Source organism: Lepisosteus oculatus, chromosome 12, assembly GCF_040954835.1.
Source record: "Lepisosteus oculatus isolate fLepOcu1 chromosome 12, fLepOcu1.hap2, whole genome shotgun sequence".
In the NCBI taxonomy this organism is placed as follows: domain Eukaryota; kingdom Metazoa; phylum Chordata; class Actinopteri; order Semionotiformes; family Lepisosteidae; genus Lepisosteus; species Lepisosteus oculatus.
This window is the reverse complement of record NC_090707.1, coordinates 4,548,642-4,562,056: the sequence shown is the minus strand read 5'-3', so window position 1 is coordinate 4,562,056 and position 13,415 is coordinate 4,548,642. Positions and strand designations below refer to the sequence as shown.

Here is a 13,415-nt window from a genome sequence, read left to right as displayed (position 1 = left end):
GCCAGCTCCTCCAGTGGTTTGTGTGCCAGAAGCCTTGAGTGTGCCGTTATGGGTCTCGTTTTTCGAAATGCAGAAGCCAAACTGATGCTGGGAAGTGTGGTAAAGGAAACTCTCCAGTCACCGGTTAGCGGGCGTTTGTGTGGGAAGAACAGCTTGGTGGTGGGGGGACTCCAGTCACGCCAATCGCCTCTTAACGTATCTGCTGTTTCTTTACCTAATGAATTATGAATGATTGTAGTCAGCTTTGTGGTAAGTACCAAAATACAAAAATACGACCTGTTTAATAATTCATTTGTTGAAAGTCTTTGTCTCATTTACAGTAGATACAAGACGCTTTACTGATGTATGTAAGAAAATGGCACAGTACGTATTACATTGTGGATTAGCATGAGCAATTCACACTATTATTACGTTTCGCTCATTAACAGTAATAAAGCAGAATCGGGGCATATGCTCTAAAACTACAGTTCGCAATGTTGTTTATTTGAGCAGCAGATGCCTTGATTCTGGACGAGTTGCTAGACCAGTTGGATAAAACCTGCCCTGCTGGGACCGAAGAAGTCCCAGCAGTGCAGGTGACCCTCAGAGTGAAGGAGTAGGGCAGTAGTGCAGCATGGAAGATAAGTAATCCATATACTGTACAGTGCCTATCAAAAGTATTCACCCCCCTTGGACTTCTTTCCATCGTATTGTATTACAATATGGAATCATAATGTATTTCACTGAGTTTTTGCTATTGATTGACAGAAAACACTATTTTACAAATTTTACAGATCCTCAGTCTTCATGATTTTATTGGGAGCTGTATAGTGAACTGTGGGACCTCCTAGAGATAGGTGTATATTAATCTTGAACCCATGTAAAACACCCTAATTACACACAGGAGGACACCTTTCAACTAATTATGTGACTTCTAAAGACATTTGGTTGCACCAGAGCCCATTTATGTGCGTCGTAGTAAATAGAGTGAATACTTATGAAATCACTTATTTTCCGTTTCAGATTTATAATGAATTTAGGGCGATCTGTAGAATTTTGTTTTCACTTTGACATTATAGGGTGTTTTGGATCAATAGATGCCAAAACGTCCCGTATAAATACCCTGTGATTCTGTACTGTAACAATGTAAAATGTGAAACAATCCGCGAATACGTTTGGTAGCCTCTGTAAGTGGTCTGTATGGCGGTCAGAACAGGATTCCGGAGCCCACACCAGTGTCAAGTGTTCTAACGCTGCGTTTTTCTCAGGAGGAGAAAAAATAAAGTGCAGTTGACTTGTAGCCCTGTCTTCCCGATTATTAGAACACCGCTTCTCAGTTCCTTGCTTGCAGGCTTTCCATGGAGTTCTGTTTTATAGTGTTTATTTATACTTTTAGCAGTGTTCTTACAGTGAAACTGTGAAGGCCATACCTGACAGGATATTGTGCTGTGGAAAGACTCGTGAAGGTAGTCTTAGTGTAGAAGAAACCAGAGTGCAAGTATTGAATCACTATAAAAGATGAGTCTTGCTGAGTGAGAAATACCAGACACTCCTCTCACAGCCCTTATCTCGAGGAATATGGTTGATAGTGTAACCCATGTGGTTTCAATCAAGTACTGATGTTTTTTTTGCCTGTGAAACTGGTTAAGACCGTGCAGAGGGTTTCTTCACCAAATGTTGTGACATTAACGGATGATATCTTGCTCTGTGTTGAAGTTACAATTTCGCAAGAAAGGCCAGACAAATCTGGTAAGCCTATTGTATTGTGCAGAGCTGTATTTCTCATAAGATAATCCACTGTATTTAATGGAAGTCTACTTCATATAAAAAATACACACACACACACACACAAACACACAGGTTCATCTTCGTGTAAACTCTTTGCTGCTTCTTAATGAGATTGCAGATTGCATCCACTTTCACTGATGAATGTCATTATGAAAACAAGTTCGCACCTGTTACAAATAATGTGCAGATTTGTTTTTGGAGAATTGGTGGAATGGGATTGGTAGTTTGATACAACAAAACTTGAAATGCATTTTATTCTTGTCTCTTCATTGATATAAATAATGCTTGATTTTTGTTAGTACATAAACTGCCTAGCAATTAGTAGATATTAATTGACTTCAAACTGTTTCTTGTGATTTACCCTGTGTTTGTTTAAAAATAAATACAAATGTTTTGTGAAATATGATGCATAAGATGTGTTATAAGCAGGGACTGGCGTTTTCCATAAACGTATTGCACAGTGTTGCTGTGATAATAAACAAAAACTGTTACTTTGATGTTCGATCACAGAAGGCATCAGCAGCTTTGATTAGGAAGTGCTCCGCAACAACAGATAATCATTTTTTTTTCACAGTGAAATTCATTTAGATAAGCAAGCTCAGGTCAAAGGACATCAAGTAGGTCTTTTAAAAATACAGCACAATGTATTTTTTCATAGTTTTTTCTAAGAATAAGTTTCTGCGTTATCTAGGGCTTCCTTCCTGGAGTTTCAAAATGAAGTTCTCTACAGCGAGGCTTTGCTCATTACTGTGATGACCGAGTGCCTTTTGGTTTAAGGAGCACTTTGCACGTGAGCAGCTTGCATTGTTTAGGCTACAGCCCTTTCTCTTCACCTCCCATGTTTTCAGCATGTCAGCACAGGAGAGTGGGGGAGATCTATTAATCTGATGTCTTTGGTATCTCAATAACAGCTCACCATACTGAGGCGGATCTGGAAGATTAGGGTTTAAGGCAGGCAGCTCAAAGGCTTCGGAAAAAATAAAGTGATGTCAATGCTGTGCCTTGGCAGCCCTGGGGAAGGGACTTGAAGACGCTTATTCGTACGAGAACAGGAAGACTCCAAGGCACTTGGTTTCCGTGCAGTAGGGTTTCTCCTTTTTCCACCCAATATATTCAGTTACACGTTCCTTTCTCTTTTGGTTTCCTACAGCGCTGAGACCCTGGATGTCTAATTTCAGTTACCCTGGGGTTCAGGATTACTCACAGCTGGCACTGGACATCACCAGGAGCCAACTGATAGTTGGAGCCAGGTATTTAAGCCGCAATGCCGTAATCTAACGAGGGGCTTTCATTAATTAGGAATAAGAAACCTAATGACTAGCACCATGTGAACTTGAAGGTGGGGTGGTGAAATGCCGTGCCAATACCGGGCGCAGGACCCCTCTCTCTCCAGAGCTATCCAAGTGTCCGCCTGCAAAAGTCAGGCTTTAGAGAGATTTGTTTTCATTATTATTGTTTTTCAGTTCTTCTGCTGTTGCCTGATAATTATTTTTTGTCAGCTGCTAGACAAAAACAATTGCACTATTAGGATTTGGATGTGTGTGTGTGTGTATGTTTAGAAATGAAAGAAACAAGCAGTCCTGTGGTTGCACCAGTTATCCCTTAGCCACAAAGATGTTTATGAGGCAAGGTTAAAAATGTCACATGGGCACACGGCGGCTCTTTGGGCCAGAGCTCAGTCTGATTACCGTTGCAGGGGTGGACTGAAAGCATACGATTCCTCTACCCCCCCCTCCCCAATGGTTAGCCGGGTGCACTGGGGCAGCTGTGGTAAAGTCCAAGAGCAGCGTGTGCAGCAGGGACTTGAACCTGTCGGGGCTCCTCTGTTGTCCTCCGTTTCTAAACTGCCCCCTTTCTTCCATGATGATCTCTGGTGCTCCAGTCGAGAGTTCAGTGTACTTTACCATACAGCTAACGTGCCGAATGATTTATTGACCTGAATGCTGCAGTCATTCAAAACTGTTGCCAAGGGTTTGATCAAAGATGTAAATGATTGAAGAGGGCTTTACTTTGTAGGAAGAAAGCATGGGATTCATGATGCACACAGCTGCCGTCATGCTGAACTCTACAAGAGTTTTGCCACTACAGTGTTTGCAGTCAGTTTCCTTGATATCCGGGGCAGAGTATTGACTTGACAGACTCCCCTGAGCTAAAACTAAGTTTCTTGAAAGACCAAGTATCCCAAGTTAATTTGCACACATTTGAGAATTTCTTTGTGATGCTTTTAAGTCAGTGGCTTTACAGGCGTTTGTTTACATTCAGCAGATGTGCATCACAGACATGGGCTGTAGTTTTGTGGAATGTGATTGAATACACGAGGAACATGCTTTCAAAGAGGTTATGAATCTCCAGCGTTGAAGGATAATCTCCATACTGATGTGATGGTTCTTATTCACATGATTAAAATATCCTAACTGTATAGTGCTCGGATGAATAACAGCATTGCCTAGTAATTCATCTTATCTTGTGCGTGCATTTCTGTAAGCTTCCAGTATTGTGTTTAGGCATTACTTTGCTGTGTGAGTGTGATTGTGATTGTTGTGAAATTAAAGTATCACTTCTGTTGTATCTAATGTTTTTTTTCCCCTTTTCTGCAGAAACTACCTCTTCAGATTAAGTCTCAACAATGTGTCCCTTATACAGGTAGGTACAACTGCACCTTGGTTTTGATCAGCACAAAGTCCGGCCTTTATGGAGTTGAGCGCAGGGTGGGATGTCCAGCTCTGGTCTTGGGGGGGCTGGGGTGTCTACAGGTTTTCGTTTAGTTTCACCTCGGCTCTTGAACCAGCTGGTTGCTGGCTCGACGGGGCCAGTTTTGCAGTTTTATCCCAGCAGGCGTGGCTGGTCTCGAAAGAGAAGACAACAACCCTCCAGTCGGCCAGGCCCTCCAGGAGCAGGACTGGACACCCCTGCTCTAGCCTCATTCAGACACTGTCTCTTTCGCTAACTCAGGGTTTTCCTGCTGGAAGTGCCCAGCTTCTCTCCAGCGGGATTGGTGAGGCTGAGTGGAATGTTCAGGTCTCCATGGCAATCTTATTTTTCAATGCAGTTGCAGCCCTAGGGGGTCAGTGACAGTCTTTTAACTTCAGGACTGTCTGGCGGTGGCAACCGGTTGTTGGGTTAAAACTTTACCTAGTTTCTGTTACACCCTAACATAAGGGGAAGCCATTAAAATGACTTTCTTATTAATTAAAGGGATATACACACAAATAGAATTTGCTCCAGGTTTATAAAGTCTTGTATATAAAATGGGAGCAGTCTTCATTCAGAATTTAACATAACAAATGCCAACTGAGGCTTGCTCGGAGTGATAATGGGTCTATTAAATAATTAGGAATGATTATGGATAATTCTTCTTGTGATTGAAATGCAAGATGCACATCGTTTTAAGTGTTTTTATTTAGCACAGTGTCAAAAGTAATTATTATAAGGTTCATCAAATCTTAAACCATGAATGTATAAGGAATGGATTTTCTGATGTCACTTAATAAAAAAAATCATAATTGCTTTGTTTTGTAATCAGCAGTGACTTTTAAATATTGGGCTGTGATTATGTAGATTTTCATCATGACCGACTACTCAATTTGAAATTGGCTCAGTGCAAGGAGCTTTTCCAGAGCCAAAGTCACAGTTGTTTTTTTTTCCAATGAGGGAAGAATTTCCACAGCTCTCGTGCAGCATATTCTGGGGTGGAAATAAATGTGATGGATCTATTGTCGTTTGGGCTAACTGGAGCATCAACAGCTGTACCGGGGACAGAATCAATGATCATGAAGCATGTCATTTGGTGAGGGAATAGTATTTGTGCCTGACAGCGTGCTTAAAAAGCTAAATGAGGAGTGCCAGGGACAGGGCTGATTGAGTGAGTGTACTTGGGTGGATCTGGTTGGTGAGAATTAAGGTGATTTTACCCCTTTAGGCAGAACAGCCAAAAAGATATGGTTGGTCCTGCTTTTGTTGGGAAGATTTATTGATTTTCAATAATAGTTTCTTCCGATCTTTCTTTTGTCTTTTCCTTTTCCGAAGTGCTGCACTGAAATATTGACGTTGGTAAAATCGCAAGGAATGCTGAAATTTCATTCTGAGGATTTTTGCTTAGGGAGGATCCGGCCCATTTGTGGTAACTGCTTTTCAAATTTAGGTGCCAATACACCCTCCAGTTCACACTTTACTGTACACACATCTATTGAGCTTGCGGTGTGTTACCATTCAGAGTTGCAACTGTGCCAGTGTGCTGTTGAGTCGTGGACAGCCATTAACAGTAGACGCGTTTTCTGTTATCTAGGCTGGTATTGACCTTATCGCACGCTCCATGCAGTCACTGCTTACTGTTTCAGTAAGTTGGGAAGAAGTGACAAAACACTGGCTTGAGGGGTTTTTTTGCAATTAAGATTTAACAGCGAGAGAATACAGGCAGAAAAATAACAGCCTTAAAAGAAATCCTGCTTTACTATCAACTTAAGCTTTTTTAAAATGTCATTTGTGTGGGTTTGGTAAGCAAGGAGGAAGAGGTAGGAGGGGGGCCTTCAGTGAGGTGAATGTTCTGAGGTAGATTTTGGCTGATGGGCGATTTGTCCGCATACGAGCCGTGACTTGGGTTTCATCTGCGATTTCCACTCGTGAGCTTGCACCAGTGCACTGCGTCTTGGGGGACCAATGCAGATGCTATGAGGGCGCCTTGCTAATATCTGAAGCTGTGGAGGGAGGCATCCACTTCTGCTAAACTCAGCAAGTTCAATATCAAAGCTCTTCTATTGTTGTCTTTTTTTAAGCATTACTAATCTCAAGCTCTGTACACGATGAAGGGCCAAGCTGTAGTGCTTCCGTACTAAAGACTTCTTCTTTTAATGGGGCAATTTGCAGTTTTCTGTTGGAAACTTTACCACCTATGCAAAACCCCATTTTTTCCCGGAAAGGAACAGATGAGTCGGCTTGTTGGGGCTGTGAAGTGTGACTCATTGTTTTTATGGGTTGATTATAGAGCCTGCTGTTTTCAGTGGGAACCACAGCCACAGAGCAGGCAATTAAGCTTAATTATTCAAATTGAACTTGGCTACATGGCACCTGTAAATTCAGTGCACATGCTGTTCGGAAAATCGGCGAAGGAAGTCGTCTTTTCCTTTACGAGAACCTCTGCTGCTCATCTTTGGCCAACTGGTTTTAGAAGAAGTCCCGTTTCAACCCAGTCAGAGGTGTTGAAGTGATAGGAATGCATCACCGGTCGGATTGTGAAATCCCCTTAGAGCCTTTATGCAGTGATTATCTATGTGTGGACTTTTTTGTTGTTTGTTGTGTTTCTTATCAAATAATTGTATTTTTTTATATGGCTCTACATACCTGCTGGCATAGTTTAAATAGTTTTATATAATCAATGTAACAAAAATGTAAGAGGAAGGCAAATGTTTATTCTGCTCTTTTGGTTATGTTCTGTTTGTAAACCCTTTCATCGCTAGATAAGAAGTTTTAAATAAAAAACAAATCTCCTTTACAGGCTTAGTTAACTTCTGTGTAGTTAATTTTATTTCCTGGAGTTATCTGTATTATGTTAATGCACATAGATCTTTTAATATGAGAGTATTTGAATTCAGTTAGAGCACTATGTAATAAGTAGATAAACTGGTATCCTCTGAGGTAACTGTTGCAACCCATAAGGAAACCTTTTGAAATTGCAGTACTGGTATGCGTTTCAGGGGAGAGGGAGATAATACTGTTTACACCAATAATGATTTCAAATTGTTGCACTTGACGGGATATTGAGAAGCATTTTCAATCACATCATGAAGTGCGTAATCTCTTCAGCTTTTGTCTAATAGACGTGATTGTAGCTTGCTTTTAGGATCCTCAGTGGGGCCCATGTTATTTATACCTCTGTTTACAAAGTGGAGAGCAAGGGAGACTGGCTGGCTGGCTCTGCTCGGTCTGGAGCTGGTCCCTGCTCCCAGGAGCCAGGCTGTAGCAGAGGGAGGGCAGCGGGTGTGAGTGGGGGGTTGGGGGGGTTTGTGAGGAGGAGGGGGGAGTGTTTTGTCAGTTGAGTGCTCGCCTCCAAGATAAGGCCTCAGCTCTCAAACCCTGGAATGCGAACAGCAAGGGTTTGCTTGATGAGATTGGCGTTTGCCAAGAAGCATTTCATGCAAGAGGGGCAACTGCAGAAGCAGAAACTTTTCTTCTTGGAAACAAAACGTTTGACGCGATTCTGCAACCCACCCACAACGTCATGCCTGGGTGTACAATGTAGTGCCCCCTGCAAGCTCCTGATCCCTGGGTTTGCTCTAGAGCCATACCGGGTGCCCTGTCTAGAACAGTCTTTCGGAAAGCTGAGTAGCACTTTTTGCGAATCTGTCCCAAAGACACTAGAAATGGGAAGGAAAAAAACTATTTTTAATTTAAAAAAAAATCCATATTGAATCTTGACTGCAATGTGATATTGTCCACAGGGCAGAATGGGGAAACCAGGCTAGAAAACATGTTCATTTTATTGGTGTTTCACTGTTAAACATGTACTGTACAGCATGTTTGGGGGAACAGTACTGAAAAGACAGATTGACCTTTTCTTAGAGACGCCTCTGAATATGGTGCTCTGGTTGTTCATATGGAAGCAAAGGTCTTTGGATAGCTCTGCAGTTGGGTAGCTTTAAAAGCATGCCATGCTTTTAAAATTCCTAGCTTCTAATTTTTTCAACGACAACTCAGAATTGCAGGAATTTACGGCACAGTGCTGTGAACTGTAAATTAAATCAACGTGGGAGGTATTTACTGTAGTACTTACAGTTTAAGTGGGTAAAAGAAGTTTGTCAGCATCCTGCTTTTTAGCTTCTGACATTTGCTGATTAAGTAACAGACTATTTATTCCGACCTGGGGTTTTGAAAACTGTTCATTGCAGAATAGACTACCCAGAGACAGCAATGTTTTCTCACAACACAGGGAGAGACAACTCTGATCATTTCTGCCTGTCTCTCATATGTCTAATTCATTCAGTGAGTTTATTCTCCAGAGCTTAGCTACACATTTGTGTATGAAATTTGAGAAGAACTTGCAATAATTACTGAAAATAATTCTCTCATCCAAGACTTGCAATAGGAAAAAAAAACAACATTTAAGATTTAAATCTGTAATCAGCAGAGTTTGAAGTTTATTTTTTTCCGTTTTTGTCTTTCATGTACTAGTCCACTTTCATCTCTGCCTAGGTAACTCAGAGTGACAATTATTTTTTTAAACCACAGCAAGCTTGTATTTTGTTTGATCTCTTAACCTGTGCTTTGATTTGTATTTTTCGTTTTGGTGCAGAACAGAATGACATTTCTTTTCATCCGTTCATTCCGATAGATGTGTACGTAAGCACCATTCTTTCAAAGTCATTCCCAGTTTTTGTAGAAATACTTGACCATTCTTTTCAAAATGTGTCAATTTTAGTGTCATTATCCCAACTATCAAATGGTAGTTTTCTGTGCCTGGGAGGCAAGACTATCACGAAGATTACCTTTTTTTCAGAGACACTTTCAATTATTGCCCAGCGAACTGTAATCATGTCAAAGAGAAAGAGGTTTCTACACTTTCCTTTCAATCAGTCTGAAATAATTGTTCATATTTAAACCACTGATGGTTCAAACTATGACATTGTTCACAATAATAGGTTGAATGTTTTTTTTTTAAACTCCAGGACACATGCAAACAGCATTTCATAATCTTAGAGCTGTTAGCAGCAATAAAGTTGAAAACAAATGTTTTTAGACCTTTGATTGCAAGATGTCTTTCAAAGCCAGTTTATTGTTGAGTTTAGCCTACGGATGGCTGCTGTGTTGAGCTGGAGATGAGAGTTGGGTATTTCAGTGGGATCTCTGCTTACTCTCTTCCACGGCTTCTAACAAGGGCTGAACTGCAAGGAGCTTTATCCAGGTTTCATCAACTTTCAGGGAAATCCCCAGGTGTTGAGGCCATGCAGGTACCAGCAGGCTTTGGATTTAAATCAGCCGGAAAAAAATCCAGCTCTTCTAACTTATATAGGGGGGGGGGACCTTGCGTGCAACTTTGAGACAACAAATCGTCAGATGTCAGGATTTGTTCTTATTTATTAGGAAAACTGAGCTGGTCTCCTCAACCTAAAAAGTACATTATTTCTACATGGAAACTGAGAAATGTGTGTGTGTATATATATATAATTTTACATGTTTAGTTGTATTTTGACCCAAGTGTTTTTGATGGGTAATGAAAAGGTAACAGATGTCTTAGAAATTGGGGATTATTTGATGTCATCTCTGCAGCAGCATCCAGCCTCTCGTGTTTCCAGGGCGGTGCTGTTGTTGGTTAAATTGGCTGCGCTGGCTCCTCAGCATAAATAAAGGGGAACAGTATTGAGAACACGTCTGCCACCAGCGAGCTGCTTCCCGAAGACGGCCTTTAAAGCCGAAAGGCAGAGGGGCAGGTTTTGGGGTCAGGAGGGTCTGTAATTAAACTGGACTGCTTTAGGCCTTTTGCGTGAACGTGCAGAGCTCATAGTATTTACTGATCCCCCCCTTTTCTTAGTTTTATCTTTTCAAAAGCAGTACAATATTGCATCTGGCTTCAAAGGCTCCAACACAAAGATTCCCGGGATCCCTTTCCAAGGGATCTGTCCACTTGTTCTTAACTTTCAATAAGACGTCTTGAGGTCATTGCAATTGCAGCCTTGGCTCCCGCGGAGGGTACGCAGAAAGCCTGCACACTCCCATTCTTTTTTGGGGGGCATCTCTTGCCACCCCATTTACTCATTTGTATAGTCTTCAGCCGTGAAGAGAGAGCCGGGTTTTAACAATCTGAAGGTAAACGGCGGCAGTGCGGTGGCTCTGTGGCTCAGGATCTGCGCCTGTGGCTGGAAGGTTGCCGGTTCAAATCCCGCAGCCGGCGGAGGAATCCTACCCCGTTGGGCCCCTGAGCGAGGCCCTTAACACCAACTGCTCCTGGGGTGCCGTATAAATGGCTGACCCTGAATTCTGACCCCCAGCTCCTCTCCCTGTCTGTGTGTCGTGGAGAGCAAGTTGGAGTATATGTGTATGGTCAATAAAGAGATCTTATCTTAAATTACTTAAGTGCAGAAATCTGAACTGATAATCCAGCTTGATCACTTCATAATGTCCTTAATAAGGATTTGAAAACTTCTGCTTTCACAACACGACCTGTAATATCGGACATAGCTCTGATGGCTGTTCTCTCTCTCTGTGGTATTCAGACTTCCTGACTGAAAGCATTCACCTAAGGGAGGCTCATTTACGGCAGTTTAATGTGGCGTCGTTGATCATTACATCAGCAAAGTACCTGCTGCTGCCTCCTGACGCCGGGCCCCCCTCGCCCTCTTCTTCCCGCTCCTCCAGAGGGGCACTGGGGGACAGCCGCAGCACTGGGAGGAGTGCCCTGCCCCCCGGAAAAGAAGGGAACAATCGGGGGGCCCGGTGGCCGTTAGGTTCCGCAGCGGTGTGTGTGTGTGTGTGTGTGTGTGTGTGGGGGGGGGGGGGGGGGCTGTAAACCCACGGCAAATGGATTCTATTTTAAAAATCGGTCAGTCCATTGCCGGGCGAACAAACAAAAAAAAAAAAACAGAAAAGGATTTTGAGCCCCCCTTATGTAGGGATCAGTGTTCCAGGACAATGAGAAGGGCCATTGAGAATCCTGTCACATCTATCAGGAGAGACCTGAATGGAGAGAAGTGCCGCTGTGAATAGGGGACTTGGTTCAAGGACGGAACAGGGAGGGGCCAGGCGGCCTATTGAAGTGTGGGGACCTTGAATGGGGCCACAGGGACAAATTGTTTCTCGCTTGCTGGGGGGCGGACCTATTGCACCCCAATCAGCTGTTGCGTTGAGGGGCACAATGATATTATGCAAATGTAGCTCTGAGATCATTAAAAAAAAAATTGGTAGGGAATTGGCATTGTTGGAGGCAGTCGGGCAGAGGGAGAGGGGCAAGAGAAAGCAATCCACCGGCGCAAGGTAGCCGTGGAAAAGCTTGTGGGCTCTTCAGCAGCTCCCGTCTTGGGGAACTGTCGAAGACATGCAGGCGCTGTTCCGAAATGTCTTTGTTCGCTAGAGAAACAGCTCTTTATTAAATGAGGGTTACAGTAATCAAAGGTGCTGTGTTCCCTTTTCTTTGTATTGATCATAAACATTTTCCTTAATTTGCTGTTTTTTTTTCTTCCAATTTGTTAATGACGTAGTAACTCCTCCCCCTTTGAGCATAAAGATTCCATTGTTGTGCCTCAGGAGATCCAGAGTTGGTCTTTCAAGGTTTTATTTCATGCAGCGTTTTAGATTTTAAAGCACTCGGAGCTAATTGTTCTCACGACTAATTATTTGTATACAGTACATCTGGCTGGCAGTGGGAAGATGTGCTGTTGATGTGTTATGTGTTGTGTGGCTTTGAGGTCAAGTAAAGTTGATTTCAATTCAGAATTGTGGTAGATGGCAGCTTCGCATCAGGATCAAACTGGCCTGGTTCTATAAACTGCAGTAATTTCTGCTCTTACAAAGTGATTTTCTTTGTAGAAAAGCAGGTGATTCACAGTATATTTAAAATGTTTTCTGGGAGCTACCTTCTCTCTGTAAAAGGGCAGATTTCTACAGACCCTGTTAATTTCCACAGTCAAAGTGCAGCAGACTGGAAGCATCATAGAGTCAACAAAAACCTTTTCGAATGCATGCATTAAAATGGTCACAATCTGAATATGTTTTAAACTGGCAATTTCAGCTTGACGATTGTCAGATAGTGGAACAGAGGGAAGCATGTTAAGATTTAAAAGTCTTTTTTAACTGTAATCGGGGAAACTTCACAGAGAAAAGAACAAGTTGCCCTGATTTTATTATCGTTGTCAATGAGAATTTACTAGCCTGTGTTCCAAGCTTTTAACCAGTGTAAGCTATTCCCACGACAGACTGTAAAATTAATTCAATAAAACTGCAGTTTAAGTTGCAGCTATATATTGTTTGGCCTTTATTCCATGTCATGTGGTTTTGTCCTCAAGCTTAACCTCACCAGCCGAAAGTGTACAGTTCCCGTCTTTGAGCAGAGCCGAGATCAGTTCTCTGAAACGCACAGAGGAGGGACGTGCTTCCCTTTGTCCAGCTGGATGCGAGGGGGACAGATTGCTCCGGGGATTAGCTCAGGTTGAGCCTCCCGCCCGAGGGGCCCGAGGGCCAGCGGAGTGCTGGTTCACAGAGCCATTTCAGGCCTGCGTGTGGGCCAGACGACGAGACCCAGAACGGCTCCGGGGCTCAAGAAGTGACCCGATTTGAAATGCGCTCGCCCTGCTCAAGTCACACAGTGGCGCTGAATTTGTGTTTTTTTTTTCGTAAACCTCCTTAAAGCCGTATAAATGACAGTCTTTTAAGAGTTCAGTTCTGCTGTTCAAAAAAAAATGGAAAACTTCTATATCATTTCAGTTGCTTAGCCAGAAGGAAGCCTTGCATTGAATTGGATTTTTTCAGCTGTTAAAATAGAGGCTTATTCATTTGGATCCAGATTAAGCCTCTTCTATGCACTAATTAAATCCAATATAAATATGGCTCTGGCTTTCGCTTTAATTGCTCAGCTTGTTTTCCTCAGTGTTTATCTTGCGTTGAATAAGGCTAATTGAATAGGGTCCCTCACCCAGAGAGCCCTCAGGGAGTGCAGCGTTCTATGG

General features: G+C 42.5%; 1 protein-coding gene across 4 annotated transcripts in view; it reads left to right on the top strand.

The window, feature by feature from the left end:
* The window catches only part of sema5ba (sema domain, seven thrombospondin repeats (type 1 and type 1-like), transmembrane domain (TM) and short cytoplasmic domain, (semaphorin) 5Ba), a 111,512-nt gene that overhangs the window by 58,409 nt on the left and 39,688 nt on the right, over positions 1-13,415 (top strand). For 3 of the 4 annotated variants that reach the window (XM_006636343.3, XM_015358573.2, XM_015358574.2), the window contains exons 3-4: positions 2,918-3,017; positions 4,365-4,410. In XM_006636343.3, the coding sequence (XP_006636406.2) occupies positions 2,918-3,017; positions 4,365-4,410 (146 nt within the window). Of the gene's footprint in view, positions 1-1,649; positions 1,729-2,917; positions 3,018-4,364; positions 4,411-13,415 lie in introns of those variants that run through there. The other variant, XM_069196416.1, reaches the window with a different exon arrangement.